The following is a 16,806-nucleotide window of genomic DNA, read 5'->3' as shown; positions in this document are numbered from 1 at the left end:
ATCAAGAACATTTTATTTAAAATTGAACTGTTAATTACAGGTAATAGAGAAACACTGGAAGCTTTTCTGAAGTTTATTGTGAAGTTGCACTTGGAGGATTCACTTTTTTCAGAGTAATGGATCCCAAAGTGTTAGCACATATAATGTCATATTTATACATTTGTAGACATATAGGAGCTCCATCAGGGATAGGAAGTAAACCAGCTTTAGTGTGGTCTGGATTGGAGAGAAGAGATAGAGTTTCAAGGACAAATTTGATGATCACATGGTGCCCACAATCTTGGCAACTGGCATTGAACAGGAGAGGGGTTTAGGAGAAAATTATGCTATTTAACTGTTCAAAGGAGATAATGTGATGCTAAATTCATAGGGAGGAATGGGGAAAGATAGTCATGTCTGAGACACAAAAGTTCAACCTTTATCTATGAAAACCCAAGGAGAACAAAGAATGATCTTAGATATGAGAAAACTACTATTTCCATATTTGTAAGTTGGTACATTAAAATAGATTTCTTTATGCATACAAGAACTGCACAAGTTTAACATATATTGGATTACTTGTTGTCTAGGAAAGGGGGGTGAGGAGAAGGGAGGAAGAAAAATTTGGAACACAAGATTTTACAAGACTGAATGTTGAAAACTATCTTTGTATTTTGAAAATAAAAACTTATTAAAAATAAGTTTCTTATCAAGCCATTCTCCAATTGGTAAATGGTCAAAGGATATAAACAGACAACTTTCAGATGAAGAAATTGAAACTATTTCTAGTAATGTGAAAAAGCAAATCACTATTGATCAGAGAAATGCAAATTAAGACAACACTACACACCTGTCAAATTGATTAAAATGACAGAAAAAGATAATGAATGTTGGAGAGGATGTGGGAAAACTGAGACAGTGATACAGTGTTGGTGGAACTGTGAACGGCTCTAACCATTCTGGAGAGCGATTTGGAACTATGCTCACAAAATTATTAAACTATGCACACCTTTTGATCCAGCAGTATTTCTACTGGGCTTATATCCCAAAGAGATCTTAAGGGAGGGAAAGGGACCCACATGTGCAAAAGTGTTTGTGGCAGCCCTTTTTTCAGGAAACTGAGTGGTTGCCTATCAGTTGGGGAATGGCTGAATAAATTGTGGTATATGAATGTTATAGAATATTATTTTTCTGTAAGAAATGACCAGTAGGATGAATACAGAGGCTTGGAGAGACTTACTTGAACTGATGCTGAGTGAAATGAGCAGAACCAGGAGATCATTACACACGGCAACAGCAAGACTATACAATGATGATCAACTCTGATGGATGTGGCTCTATTCAACAATGTTGAAACATTGAAACCAGTTCCAGTTGTTCAGTGATGAAGCGAGCCAGAGGACTATGGGAACTGAATATGGACCATAACATAGTATTTTTACTCTTTCTGCTATTGTTTGCTTGCATTTTTGTTTTTCTTCTCGGGTTTTTTCTCTTTCTTTCTAGATCCGATTTTTCTTGTGCAGGAAGATAACTGTATAAATATGTATACATATATTGGATTGAACATATATTTTAACATATTTACCATGTATTGGACTACCTGCCATCTAGGGGAGGGGATGGAAGGAAGGAGGGAGAAATTTGAAACAGAAGGTTTCGCAAGGGTCAGTGTTGAAAAATTACCCATGCACATGTTTTGTAAATAAGAAGCTATAATAAAAAAAATCTACTTAAAAAATAAATAAGTTTCTTTTTCTTCAGCTTAAAAAAAAGGTAAATCATCCTATTTTCATTTGCAATAGGAAAAGAGTCTGTAATTAACTTAAGCATTTATAATACAAAGTAGTAAATACAATGGGAAAACAGGTTAAGGCAGATTTCATTCATTGATTTGAATTTTTCTAATACAGCAGTTAGTTCATAATCTTCCTTCCTTTCCTCCAACTTATATTTTAATTTGTTTTTTCTCTTCCTTTTTCTAAGAAAAGTATTTCTTTACTTTGTCCTCTTCATTATTTCTCTTCTCTTCTAGTCTATTTTGAATTGTATTTTCTGATTTGTGGGCTATATATTTATTTGTTTCTTTTTTATTCTTTGTCCCTCAAGGAAATGAAAGCTTTCGAAATATCAAATATAACTTGCTACTTCTAATCAATTTCTCTGTTATTGCCTTTATAAATCTTGTTCAATCTTCCATTTTTCTCTGCTGTGCTTCTATTTTAGAAGTCTCAGTTCATGAGGGAAATAGTGTCAGATAGAAACAACAGTATATGCTAGAAATTTCCATGGATCCCAAGTTGTACAGTCTGATCCCCATGATTAGTCACTATTGGCAAAAGAAGAGAAAAAAAATGAAAGGAACAAGCATTGATGAAGAGGAGACTAAATTAACTCAATTTGTGGACAACTTGATATTCAGGCCCCAATTAGTCACGGACTCCATGAAAATTACTTCAGGATCAATGAAACAATATATGTGCAACATTAAACAAATCTTAAAGCACTATAAAAATGCTATTATTATTATTATATAGAAAAATTTAGACATGCTTCATTCTAATTTAACAAACATTTATTAGGTGACAAATACTGGTAATACGAAGATATAAAAAAAAATACAATAGTCCCTACCCAATAATAAGATGATTTAGGCCAATGATCTTGTGATGGAGGGAGCCATCTATACCCAGAGAGAGGTCTGTGGGGACTGAGTGTGGATTTTTACTCTTTTTGTTGTTGTTTGCTGTATTTTATTTTCTTTCTCATTTTTTGTCCTTTTTGATCTGATTTTTCTTGTTCAACAAGATAATTGTATAAATATGTATGCCTATATTCGATTTACATTATATTTTTTACTCTGTTTAACATATATTGGATTACTTGCGATCTAGGGAGGAGGGAAGGAGGAGGGGGGTAAAATTAAAACACAAGGTTTTGCAAATGTCAGTGTTGGAAAATCATCCTTGCGTATGTTTGAAAACAAAAAGCTTCAATAAAAAAAGTTTTTTTGTTTTTGTTTTTGTTTTGTTTTGTTTTTTTGGTTAGGAATGAGGAAAGCACTAATGACTGGATGTGTCAGGAAAGGAAATTTTAAAATTTCTTGATAATTACAACCATGTAAAAGTGGCATGGGGAGGGAGTCAGTTTCCCCTCAGAGATCATTAAGAAAAAGCTATATATATAAAAAAAAAAGAAGCTATATGACCTTTTCCTCCTCTCCTCCCCCTGCCCCATGTATGCTATAGCAGGGCTTCTTAAACTTTTTCTGCTAATAGATCCCTGTTAGCTGACAAATTTTATGTGACTTTTTCTAGAATCTGAGAATGTGTTTTTTTGGCACATGCTCAGTGCAAAGCTTAAGAGAAGTTGGGTGATCAAGGATAAAGTGTTGTCAGGAACACTCAGATTCATTGCGTTTGATTTTGAATTAGTTTTTGTTCATTACGTTTAGTAACTTTTTGCTGTTGCCCAATTTTTCGGTACTCCTGCATCAGTTGTGTGACCCACAGTTTAGGAACCTTTGTGCTATATAGGAGGGATTCTGTTTTTTACTTTGAAATTGATTTAGTAGTTCAGGTCTTCTCCATGCCCAGCACCCTAGATGCCCTGGTCTGGCACAAAGCTAACACCTAATAAATGTTTGTTGACTGATTGATCTCAAGCCCGATCATAAATTCTTTGCCCTTCAATTTTCTTTCATTTTTCTTCCTACGGTGGACGGTAAGTTCCATTTCCATTTTTCTAGTTTTGCTTTTTTTTGTTTGTTTGCATGTCATTAGGGCTTTCTAGATTCATTTGTATGCCGGAATTGTAGAATTTCATTAAATTGAAGGGATTTTTCTTTTTCTTTCTTTCTTTCTTTTTTTCTTTTTTTCTTTTTTTTTTTTTTTTTTTGGTTATAGGGTGTTTTTGTGATCCTGTTCTTTAGGCTCAGGACACTGACCATACATACGTAAAGCTAGGAAGAGAAGCTCCAGCGTTCCCTTCCCTCTCCTCATTCCTTTCATCCAGAGCACAGGCTCCTCTTCTCTGGCCACCAGAGGACGCTGATTCTAAAGAGCGGCTTGGAGGCCAGAAGGGCCTCCGGGATGGCAGCTCTAGGCTCTTCCTTTCGTTGCTCCTTCCTGAAGGAAGGAGGCGGGGCTTACGGTGAAGGGCGCGTTGCACTCTGGGTCGGCGTAGCCATGGCGGCCCGTGTCCTCTCCGCCTGTGTCCGCCGTCTGCCCGCGGCCTTGGTGCCGCCGTCCCAGCCCCGGGGCCCCGCGCTCGCCATGGTCCGGCCGCTCGGTTCGGTTCCGTGCGCGGCGGCGGGGAGGAGGAGAAGGGCGGCTGCGGCGGTTCCTACTCCTGCACACACGCAGGTGAGGGAGGCGGGCCCGCGGGCGGGCGGGCGACGGTGACTTTGCCGGGCCCGCAGGGGTCACCGCCAGGCCGGGCTCGGGGACCGGGAGGAGGGCGCTCCGCAGAGATCTGATTGGGTCTCAGCTGGTCCCGGGCCTTAGCCTCCCCACGGGGCCTGGCTCCGGCAGGTTTCAGAGGCCTGCAAAGGTCAGAGTCCCCTCCAGGGTCGGCTGAAACGCCGCCCGGATTCTCCTCCCTGGGGCGCCGGGCCTGCCTCGGTCCCTGCGGGCTCCGGAGGGCGAAACTCTGGGTTCTGGGGTCGGAGAGGGGGGCGACCGAGTTGGAGTGGGAACTTCTCACCGGCGTCACTACTAACCACGCACTTTTAGGACTCAGGCAGCATTTTCTTTCTACAGCCAGCTGCAAGCCGATGCAAAGAGGTTCTTGTTTTTATTGTAGTCTTCTGCCTTTACTCTTTGGGGAGATTAAGAGGAAGGTCTCTTGACACTTTGGGCCGCGACATGGTGAAGAGGACTTGCGTCCCCCTCCACACGGTCAGGCGTGGATGGGCCGCCATCCGGTTACTGGGAGGAAACTCCCACTAAGACTCTTTGGAAAATTTGAAAGATTTCATTAAAGTGGTTTGTTCATGATCACATACGTGTTGGGATGTTCAGGCAGAGGCAGGATAACTACTCGTGTAGGACAGAGCTTCTTAAACTTCCACTGGCCACCTCTTTTCACCCCCAAAATATTTAGGCGACTTCGGGTATATAGGTATATAAAAGTGGTGCATAAATCAAACATTTACTGACAAGTGAAAATTTCTTGAACCTCATATCAGGTCGTGACCCTCAGTTTAAGAAAATTTGGTCAAGGGCATTGACAACCTGTCAGTAACTGAAAGGAAATCATTTGGAAACTCCAAAAAGCAGATGTGGAACTCAAAAAGTACATAGGGCAGATCATCTTTGATAGCATCATCATATTGTACGATAATCTTTGTTTACTGTAGTGATCCTAAGTAATCGTTAGAAGATTGATAATTTAAGATTACAGGGAAGAATATAAAACATTTATGAAAGATTGAAACAATTACAACTTTAATTTTAAAAGCTGGCAGTTAAAGGGAAGGGAAAAGAATAAACATTTATATTGTGTATGTTGTGTAACTGTGACAATACAGATATCATTTGATCCTCAAAAGAGCTTTGCAAGATAGGTACCATTATCCCCATTTTTTTAGTTAAGGAGACTAAAGCAAACAGAGGTGTAGTGATTTGCCTAGGTCATAAAACTTGTGCCATAACCTGGATTTGAACAAGATCTTGACACAGCCCCGGCACTCTCTACTGCACCAAAATCCTTTCTCTCTCTCTCTCTTTTTTTTTTTTTTTTTTGAGGCCTAGCAATAAAAGGAGACAATTTGGTTCAAATTTATCATTTATCAAATGCCTGTAGTGACTTGAAATTGCCAGGGAATCATTCCTTTCCTCTATATAGGGAGAGAATGATGTTTTGTTAGAATTGACCTTCTCCATGGGATCTAAGCAATTTGCAAGACTCCTAATGTCTTGTTCTTTAATATAGTGATGGAGCTTTTTTACTCCTTGGTGCCTTTGACTTCCTGTCATGCTGTTCTTTCTTTTTGCCCTGGTTTTCTGCCATGATGGTCCTTGTTAAGATTCCATCTCCCTTGCCTCTTTTTTTCTCATCAAAACTTTTTAGTATCTGGGGCGGATATGCTGCAAGGGCCTGCAGGCTTTTCTCTCCCTGCCTTGGTTTGTTATTTCTCTTATCTGTTTAAGTTAACTCTTTAGTACAAGTGGTTCCTTTTTCTTTGTTGTTGAACTACTTGAGAACAGCACCACCACCTCAGCCCTCATTTATTCCATTTTTTGTGGAAAAGTATGTTGTAAACTGCAAAAAAGAACTTTTGCACCACAACTTGTCTGTTATGCAGTTTGTTTGTATGAATAGTGGAGAATGGGTTGGAAAATTGATGGGATCACGTACAACTTATTGTCTCTCTCAGGCTATATAGCATAATGATATGCATATAGCAGGGCGTTAAAAGACCTGGGATTAGGTACTGACTCTGTCACTTAACTAATGTGGCCAAGGGCAAGGCACTTCGCTCATTTTCATCTTTTGTAAAATGAAGATCTTTATCCTTGTTCCATCTGCTTCATAGGTGGTTGTGAGGAATGTCCTTTGTGAAGTGCTGTGTAAATATGAGATGTTAGTATTTTTATAGCAGATGCTTATAAATGTTTGTATGAATGTTGTACAGAGTCCCTGAAATCTAGTTAGGTAATAAGATCTGTGACAGCAGTGATATATCATTGTATTAAGGCAGTAACTTTTTTAAAGTAAAAAGAGGCAGAATTTGATTTTTAATGAATTGCCACTAGGCTGTTCTGCAGAGCAGTACTCCTGTGAAATTGTTCTGTTTTGTTTTGGGCCCAACTTGTCCATTTAGATTCTCTAAAGCAGTTTTAAATATACTGATGGATAAGCACTATACATTGCCATCTTACTGCCTGTTGAATTGGGGATAGTGAATATTCTTCATCTGTTTGGTTTTTCTTGTGATAACAAACTAAGTCAACTTTTGGAAGATCAGCCTAGTTATGTCCTGAGAGACTTGTGATTAGTAACCTGGTCCCATAGTGATTTATTTGGCTCTGTCAGTTCTTCTTACTGGTAGAATATTGGTATTAAAAAGATAACTGAATTCTTTATTGTTCACTGTTCTGCCCTCTTGTATCTCGGTATGAGAGTGATGGAAGAAGTAGCTTCAAGGGAATGGAGAAAGCCAGGAAAGGTAGTTATAAGCTATGGAGGCAAAAAAACTTCCTTTAAAAAAGGTTTGTGGGACCTTTGGTAGTAAATTGTATTTGACTCCTTGTGACCCTGTATGACATTTTCTTGGAAAAAATACTGGAGTGGGTTTACCATTTCCTTCAATGGATTAAGGTAAACTCATTAATTGATTTGCCTAGGGTCTTACAGCTAAGTAAGTCTATGAGGTCACATTTGAACTTCGGTCCAGGGCTGGGATTCACTGTTGCATAGCTGCCCAATTTTAGCATTGTTTTAAAGATTCAATTATCCAGTGTGATCTTCTGTGCTGGTTTTCTTTATAAATTGGGGCTTAATAATACTTGCACTACTCTACTTTATAGGTGATTGTGAGAAATATGCATTATAAATTTAAATCACTAGATATGTGACTTGTCATTAGCATGTCTGCTTGATACTATTTATAAATCTCTTCACAAACGACATAGGGTTCTAAACTAACACATTTGTGAAAGGGAGCTATGTATTTGTGAGTTTCCATTGGTTCATTTCAGAGGCATTATTAAGTGTGTTTGCTGTGCTTTTTACCTTGTTCTAGGTTTCAGGGATATTCCTACAGTTGACCCGTCAATATAGTGACTTGCCTCCTCTGACCCTGGAGAGCATTACAGACCGCGTCCTCTATGTTTTGAAACTATATGATAAGATTGATCCGGAAAAGGTAATTGATATATTTGGGGAATTCGTCCCTTGGAATGTTGACTGTTTAATAATTTAACTAGAGGTCACTATTATTAGAAGCATTTTGAATTTGAAGGTTCTTTAACCACTATAACAGGAAAATGATTGTCACTTAGGCTATGACTTCTTAGTACAGTGAGGTTAGTATCAGAATATCAGAAATTAAATTTCCCTTTTGCATCTTAAAATAATAGCATATTCAGAATTATCTGCAAAATCTTGACTGTAAAAGTTTGCCAAGAGTAATTAAGAACAAAGTTACAAACAGACTGGTGGGTAGGGGCTAATGCCATTGGGACACAGCTGCTAGCTTCTGTCACCAAATTCAGCTCTTTGGTGATCAGGTGAACAGGGCTTATCTATAAAGTATCAGTGATGCTGTATTGAAGTAACAATGCTGCTGTGGGGAATATTTTACACAATGATTGACACATGGTACCCCTTGTTTTTGATGCAGGGAAACTACTACCCTTGGTTGGTTTATTTAGGAAACAAACACTGTAACAAGCTGAATTCCACCCTAATTAGATTTTGATTTTCATTTCTTTCAGCTTTCAGTATCTTCCCACTTCATGAAAGACCTGGGCTTGGATAGTTTGGACCAAGTAGAAATTATAATGGCCATGGAAGATGAATTTGGTAATAAATCCATGTACTGTAATGTGTCTGATTTGTCTTATCAGGTAAACCCAGAAAAGATAAAATTGTGAACTGAGGATTTTAATTTAGGAAATTGAATATACCTTGGGGCAGTTAGGTAGTACAGTAGATAAAGCACTGCTCCTGAAGTCAGGAGGAGCTGAGTTCAGATCTTGCTCAAATACGCGACATTAGCTATGTGACCTTGAGCAAGTCACTTAATTCCAACTGCCTTACCCCCCTAAAAAAAAGAATATGCCATTCTGCACTTCTCTTTTAATGAATCACTTAAGCATTAATTAAATCCCAACAGTACAGATAGTTTATATAATACCAAACAAGAGAATTTAATGATCAGGTGAATATGGCCTCTTTTAGTGTAAAATTTGTGCCTTTCAGAATTGAAGATGATACATAAAAGGAGAGGGGAGATTGAATGATTGTAAAGAGGCAGATAAATTCACAATTCTCAGAATCTGAAAATTTTGAGTTCTAAATTCTGTCCTATCCCTCTGCCTGCCATTTAAACAGAAGATAACAGTATATCATTTATACATATGAAATCATACAAAACATTTCCATATTCCATGGTGCAAAAAATAATAAAAAGCAAGAAACAAAGTGAAAAAGTATGCTTCAGTTTGCACTCAGAGTTCATTTCAAAATAAGTTTTTATTGATATTTTTGGATTCTTTCATTATAGTTATTCTCAGTATTCTTTTTCCTACCCCTTCCAGAGAATTATCATATATAATGAATATTATTTTTTAAAGAGGGAAAAAAAATCAGCACAACTGTTAGAGAAGATTAAAAACATGTGCAATATGTAACAACTATGGACATTGTCTTATCTCTTCATTCAAGTCATTCAGTATCGCTCTGTTAAATTTATTTTTGATTTTTTGCTTTGTAATAGTTCTTTCCATTTACATGTTGTAGTTATCATGTGTATTGTTTTCTTGACTGAGTATTCTATTTCATATCAGTTCACGTAGATCTTCTATGCTACTTTGTATTCATTTCATATATCATTTGTTATAGTGCAGTAATGTTCCATTTCCTTTCACTTTCAGGTTTTGAAATTCCTGACATAGATGCCGAAAAGTTAATGTGTCCACAAGAGATTGTAGATTACATTGCAGATAAAAAAGATGTATACCAATAAAGTTTTTTTTTTAATCAAGTAAGTAATTGATCTTTTATAAAAGATGATTTTCCATATAATCAATCTTGTGCACCTTTTCACACAAAACCAGAGTCTAACTACAAGAAATGTTAATGTCTGCTGGGCATTTTCACCAGCTTGATAATTAATAAATAATTTCTTTGGCTGGGAATTAGGAGCCCTAGAGTTTAGTCTTGACTTTGTCCTTACCTAGATATATGATCTTGGAGAAGTCATTATCCTTTTTTGGATCTCAGGTACCATCTTCGTAAAATTAGGGAGTTCGACTAGACGATCCGTGAGACCCTTTCCAATGTCAGTATTAATGTCATTGAAGTGTAAGATTATAGCTTTGTTGAGAATAGTAATTAAATTAGATCAAATAAACTTGGTTGAACATTTGCTTTGTACAAGGGACTATATTAGATGTAGGGAATACAGAACCAAAAAAATCACTGTTCTCTTTGTTAATCTAGTTTAGGAAGATGTAAGGGTTTTGAGTTGAAGTCAGGAGAGGCATGGGTTCAAATATCACCTCTGACATTAGCATCATTACTACAGGCAAATCATTTTTAATCTTCAGAGCCTTTCCTAAGGTATAAATCAGGGATAATATAGGAAATACTTACCTCACAATGTTGGGAGGATCATATCAAACTGTAGTAAAATACTTTGTAAACATCAAAGGACTATATAACAGTTAGCTTTTATTATCGATCAAAATATAAGCTTATAGCTAATTATAAATGCTTAATTCAGGCTCTGACAGATCTAATGCTATTCCAAATTTGCTGAAAATTTTTCATTTTTATCCTTTTTTACACAGAACTCGGATGATCCCAGCGAGTGTCTGAATGTGAGAACACATGAGACCATTGCTGCTTTTGTCGGAGTATTTCTGTTGGAACTATATTTAAGTTGTCTAAATATGTGCTGGCCTTTAAAAAATAAATATATAAAATCAGTATTCTCAGGTCTTGATTCTTTAGTGTTTTTGCTTAAAGGGCACTGCTTTTATATTGATTCTCTTTAATGTTTTAAAAAAGATCTCATTGTTAAAAGAACATTTACTTCAGATACAAGTGGATTTTTTGGAATTGAGTATTTGCATCATTGGTTCCCAAACTCATGTTTTCTCTTTTACGTGACCATCCCTCTCTGAATAAACATACAGCCTTTGCTTCCAAATAATTTTGTTAGTTGGACAGTTTTTCTTCTGGAGTTATCTTCTGGATAATTTTTACCATGCTGTTTTGCAACTAACATTTTTGAACCTTGGGAGTTGGTTACTTTTGGGAGATTATAACTGAAGAATAAGCAGGAGAATGAATGTATTGATTGGTCAAAAGAGCTGAGCTATTTGAAATACTTTGGAAAGAGAAAACAGGTGAAATGTGATCTCTGCCTTTCAAACATTGAAAGACAGATCTGTGGAAGTATGATTAAATTTATTCTTTTGGCTTTAGAAAGCAGATATAGGAACAGTGAATGAACAGTTACAGAGACCGATTTTCGTTTGATTATAATTTCAAAATTTAACTTTCAGAAGTATTAAAGTGCTATTTTAGAATACAGAGTTCCTGTTTATTGGGGGTCTTCAAGTAGAGCTGATATAACATTGTAGAGGGAATTCCTTTTCAAACATAAGTTAGACAAATGATTTCTATTTCTTTCTACTCTGATGCTCTTTGACTTTAAGAATAGAGGGCATTCCGGGAAGAGTCACAGTAAAAGAAAAGGCTCGGGGCTGAGAATCACTGCGTGAATTTTGAAGGACAGTGAAGAAATTCATTTAACTGGAGACATTATGTAGTCAGTTGAGAGAGCCTCGAATGTTAGCCACTGTGATTTGGAGGATTAGCTTTTGTCAGCTTGGAGCACAGACAACATTAAGAGGAAGATCCCAAAGTGTTAGTTCTCTCCTTTGACACAGTTTGCATCTAAATACTGGTTATTGTAAGAATGTTTCCCCCAGAAATGACCTGATACAATGGAATGTCCTGGGGCCTGATTAGCTTTTTAAATAAGGAGTCCATCATATTTTGATGGAAGTGGATTTCTTTGACAAAGAGACCTGAGTTTCAATTGATAAATGACGGACAAAAGCAGCTACACCCAAAGAAAGAACACTGGGAAACGAATGTGAACTATCTGCATTTTTGTTTTTCTTCCCGGATTATTTATACCTTCTGAATCCAATTCTCCCTACGCAACAAGAGAACTGTTCGGTTCTGCAAACATATATTGTATCTAGGATATACTGCAACATATCCAACATATAAAGGACTGCTTGCCATCTAGGGGAGGGGGTGGAGGGAGGGAGGGGAAAAAAAAATCGGAACAGAAATGAGTGTAAATATAATGTAATTATTAAATAAAAAAATTTAATAAAAAAAAATGAAAAAAAAGAAAAAAATAAATAAATAAATAAATAAATAAGGAGTCCATTAAGTAAGAGCTGTCCTTAATTCTAGCTTCTTGGTTTTGGATAAATGGCTTTTGTGGTATTTGTAATAATTTGTAATTTGTAATTTCTAGCCTGAAAGGTGTAAGCCTAGAAATAAAGAATATTTAAAGGAGCATGCCTCAAATGTGCCATAAGTATTGTCACATTTGAGTATTTTGCTCTTTCCCGTTTCTCCTTCCTTTGAGGTAAGAGACACTGGATAGACTTCTTTCATTTGCATAATTGAGTTTTTGGTGCGAGAAAAGAATCTAGATTTTAATCCAAGTTTTGTCTCCTGCTTCCCCTTGTGACCTTGGTCAAATTCCTTCATCTATCAGTCTATTTTGTAAAAAAAAAACGGACAGTAATTTCTGCCTTTGGAGATTTGCCTGGAGCAATTGCAGAATTGTATTGCTAGGAGTAGTTTTCATCATCTAGAGCAAAGAGGAAAAAATAGCTTTAGACCCAAAAAGTCAATAACGTTTGCATGATTCTTATGACAACTCTGTGACATTTCCTAGGCATTTTTTGGGGGGGCAGGAGGGGTGGGGCAAATAGGGAGATGGATCAAAGGATTCTCTGATAAATTGGGGAATTCCTCAAACAGCCTGATGGCTAAGTTTGTAAGCCATTATTTGCAACAACTTCTTAGGGGATCCATGAACTTAATTTTGTGTATGTGAAAGTTGAACTTAAAAAGTTTTTTTTAAATAATATTTTATTTTTCCAAATACATATAATCTTCAACATACATCTTTGCAAAATATCTCCACTCTAGTTAAAAATGTGCAATTCTAAACATTTGTCATGCTGATCAGATCAAAAGGGAGGAAAAAATAACATGAGAAAAACAAGGAAATGAAAAACAACCAAAAAAAGATGAAAATACTATGCTTTGATCCATATTCAGTCTCCATAGCATGAACTTATTTTTAATTTTTTTTTAATAATAACAACTTTATACTTGAAAATACATGCAACAATAGTTTTCAGCATTCTCCCTAATAAAACCTTGTGTTCCAATTTTTTTCCCCTGCCTCCCATAACCTCCTTCCTCCCAGAAAGCAAGTAATCCAATAGAGGTTAAACATGCAATTCTTCTAAATATCTTCCACATTTGTCATCAGATCAAAAAGGAAAACATGACAAAATGACAAAAAAATAAGCAAACAAAAAATGAAAATGCTATGTTGTGATCCATATCCAGTCTCCATAGTTCTCTCTGAATGCAGATGGTTCTCTCCATCACAAGTCTATTGGAATTGCCTTGAATCACCTCACTGTTGGAAAGAGCCAAGTTCATCACACAATCTTGTAGTTGTGTACAATGTTTTCTTGGTTCTTACTTCACTTAACATCAAGTCATGTAAGTCTTTCTAAAATTTTCTGAAATCATTCAGTAGAAACACTGCTGGATTGAATGGTATCCCTTTGGGCATAGTTCCAAGTTGTTCTTCAGAATGGCTTTCGAATGTATTCACAATTCCACCAACAATATAGCAGCGTCCCAGTTTTCCCACATATCCTCCGACATTTGTCATTATCTTTTCCTGTCAATCTGAGAGGGGTGTAGTGGTATCTCAAGGGTTGTCTTAATTTGCATTTCTTTGATCAATAGTGATTTAGAACATTTTTTCATATGATTAGAAATGGCTTTAATTTCTTTGTCTGAAAATTATCCTTTGACCATTTATCAACTGGGGAATGGCTTGTATTCTTATAAAATTGAGTCAATTCTATATACGTTTTAGAAATGAGGCCTTTATCAGAACTCTTGGATATAAATTTTCCCCAGTTTTCTGCTTTCCTAATCTTGGCTGCATTGGTTTTGTTTGTATAAGACCCTTTTAATGTAATCAGAATGATCTATTTTGCATTTCATAATGTTTTCTACCATAAATTCCTTCTCCACAGATCTGAGAGGTAGACTAATCCCTAGTTCTCCTAATTTGCTTATAGTATCACCCTTTATGGTCTAAATCATGAACTCATGAACCTTATCTGTAGGGTGTTAGATGTTGGTCAGTCTTTAGTTTCTGCCATACTATTTTCCAATTTTTCCCAGCAATTTTTGTCAAATAGTTCTTATCCCAAAAGTTGGAGTCTTGAGGTTTATCAAGTACTAGATTACTATTGTCATTGACTATTGTGTCTTGTGAACTCGTCTGTTCCACTGATCAATTACTCTTATTTCTTAGCCAGTACCAAATAGTTTTGATGACTGCTGCTTTATAATATAGTTTTAGATCTGGTACAGCTAGGCCACCTTCATTTGCATTTTTTTCATTAATTCCTTTGAAATTCTTGACCTTTTGTGCATGAACTTTTTTTTTTTAATTAAAAGTTTTTTATTTTCGAAACATATGCATGGATAATTTTTCAACATTGACCCTTGCAAAACCTTGTGTTCCAAATATTTTCTCCCCTTCATCTATCCCTCCCCTAGATGGCAAGTAATCCAATATGTGTTAAACATGTCTAAAAAATGTTAAATCCAATATATGCATACATATTTATACAGTTATACAAGACACAGGGCTCTGTCCTGGGTCCTTTTCTACCTCTCTGCTCTCTGGTGACCTCATCAGATCCCATGTATTTAGTTAACATCTCTATGCAGATCAAACCTCTCAGCTGATACCCCTTGGTTCCCCCATCCTTCAGTGTAGTGATCTCTTGCTGTTCACAAGACACTCCATCTCTTGACTCGCATTTTCTTGAGCTCTCTTTCTTCATCTCTCCTCGTGCCTTCCTTGTTAAATCCCAACTAAAATGTCACCTTATCTCGGAAACCTTTCCTAACAGCCCTAGGGCCTTCCCTCTTATTTCCTGTTCATCCCTTTTTGTGCAGTTGTTCGCCTGTTGTCATCCTTCCCCTCCACTAAGGCCTCGTGAACTCCTTGAAGGCAGGGCTTGATTTTGTCTTTGTACCCCCAGGGCTTAACACAGTGCCTGGCACATAGCAGGTGATTTTTTTGTGCTTCGTACTTTGTGAATTTATAAACATTTTTCTGAAGTTCGTAGGTTTCGCCAGATTGCCAAAAGAATCCATGGCACACAAAAGGTTAAGAAATCCAGATTTAGAAGTAACTAAAGGGCATTTCCCCCCTGGGGAATCTGGATCTGCCCACAGACATTTTACTAATAGGACCTGAGGGAAGCCTAATGACAGGCTGGCTGATTGGTGCTCCTATATAATAACTAACTTGGTCACAATTCTCTAGGGTTCCCGCTTTAGCTTTTGCTTTTTCTTTGTTCTCCATTCTTCTGCAATGAAACAAGAGGTTCCTCCTCCACCCCTGTTCTTCTCCCCACAACAACGGTACACTGGAAGCACAGGGCAGTTGTAGTATATTAAGTGTTTTTTCCCTTGCTATTCCAGGACCCTAATCTCCACTGCAGAAATGGAGAGAATTTTTAATTCCTAGCAACATAATCCCTAAATCAGTTTTCAAAGTTGCTTTGTGAGTGACTCCCAGTTTTAAATGTTTCTGAATTTGAGTTTGGGCCCTGGACCAAAAGAAAGATTTCCTGTTGCAGCATGCTCCTTGGAAAAAGTCAGGAATAATAAATGTTCCCACACAGTGTCCTGCTTAGAGAGCAAAATCAGTGCCATACTGAAAGAGAGATCTGATGGAAAGGCTATTGCTTGTTCAGCCCTCTTCTAGGGCCTAGCACAACACTGCACATAATACACAAATTGAGTCAATACACTTAGTTTCTTTTTTTGGATAGTTACTAGAAAGATGGAGAGAATGTCATATATTTAACATACTTGAATTTTGATAAGGCAAATATGGCTTTCATTGTAGACAAGATGGAGATGAAAAGAGAGAATGTAGTTAGAACTGGTGGAATAACTAGACACACACACATATGGAAGAAGAGATTAGACAAGGCAGAACCAGTAGATGAAAAAATTTAGGCAAACAGACTGACTTGATGACAGTTAAAACTTTTCAGATTGGGATGGGCTGCTAGTGTCTCTTTTGCTTCTGCAGAATTGATTTTGATTTGGACCCTAATCACTTAGCTTCTCATTGGGTCACATCTGTGATTAGCTAAGCCATTATCGAAACCATTATATCCTTAAGAAGCTTTGCTTTCAAGAGGATACTTGGCAAGCCACTTAATGTTTTGAGGTCTACATTTCCTCATCTATAAAATTTAGGGGCTAGATATGACACCTTTAAGGTTGCTTTCAATTCTAAATTTTAGCTTTGTTTGGTTATGAGTAGTTTTGGCAGGAGAAAAAAATCCTGATTTTGTTCATGAGTTAAGTTGGGTTTTGAAGAAGCTGACAAATATTATTTCTTCTGTGCCACCTGAGGCCTAAGAATGTGTGTGTGTGTGTGTGTGTGTGTGTGTGAGAGAGAGAGACAGAGACAGAGAGAGAGAGAGAGAGAGAGAGAGAGAGAGACAGAGAGAGAGAGACAGAGAGACAGAGAATACAGATAGAGAGAGAGAGAGAGAAATGGAAGGAGAGAGGAAGAGTGTATAGTTTGCTGTAAAAGATGGGATGGGTGGGAGCTGAGAGCATGTACAAAGGATTAAGTTAAGTTGCAATAAAGTTTATAAATGATTTGTACTTAGGAAGAATGCCCCTGACCTTGACAAGTTTGTTTTGTCCTGTGGGAAAGGGAATCCTTACATCTTAGGCCAGTATTCTACAGATAGTAGCAAAAAG

At 37.0% G+C, this 16,806-nt stretch overlaps 1 protein-coding gene across 1 annotated transcript; it reads left to right on the top strand.

Moving 5' to 3' along the window:
* Positions 1-4,070: 4,070 nt before the first annotated feature.
* Positions 4,071-10,640, top strand: NDUFAB1 (NADH:ubiquinone oxidoreductase subunit AB1). Its single transcript, XM_051967555.1, has 5 exons — positions 4,071-4,343; positions 7,727-7,849; positions 8,421-8,508; positions 9,582-9,691; positions 10,500-10,640. The coding sequence occupies exons 1-4, from the start codon at positions 4,071-4,073 to the stop codon at positions 9,671-9,673; spliced, it is 576 nt and encodes a 191-aa protein (XP_051823515.1). The 3' UTR covers positions 9,674-9,691; positions 10,500-10,640.
* Positions 10,641-16,806: the final 6,166 nt, after the last annotated feature.

Source organism: Antechinus flavipes, chromosome 1, assembly GCF_016432865.1.
Source record: "Antechinus flavipes isolate AdamAnt ecotype Samford, QLD, Australia chromosome 1, AdamAnt_v2, whole genome shotgun sequence".
Taxonomy (NCBI): Eukaryota; Metazoa; Chordata; class Mammalia; order Dasyuromorphia; family Dasyuridae; genus Antechinus; species Antechinus flavipes.
This window is presented reverse-complemented; position numbering and strand designations above follow the sequence as displayed.

Excerpts from the sequence above, each read along its gene's own strand:
- NDUFAB1 (XM_051967555.1), top strand. The coding sequence starts at position 4,071 with ATGGCAGCTCTAGGCTCTTCCTTTCGTTGCTCCTTCCTGAAGGAAGGA. Across the intron at positions 4,344-7,726 it reads CTACTCCTGCACACACGCAG|GTTTCAGGGATATTCCTACA; the intron begins GTGAGGGAGGCG and ends ACCTTGTTCTAG. Across the intron at positions 7,850-8,420 it reads ATAAGATTGATCCGGAAAAG|CTTTCAGTATCTTCCCACTT; the intron begins GTAATTGATATA and ends CATTTCTTTCAG.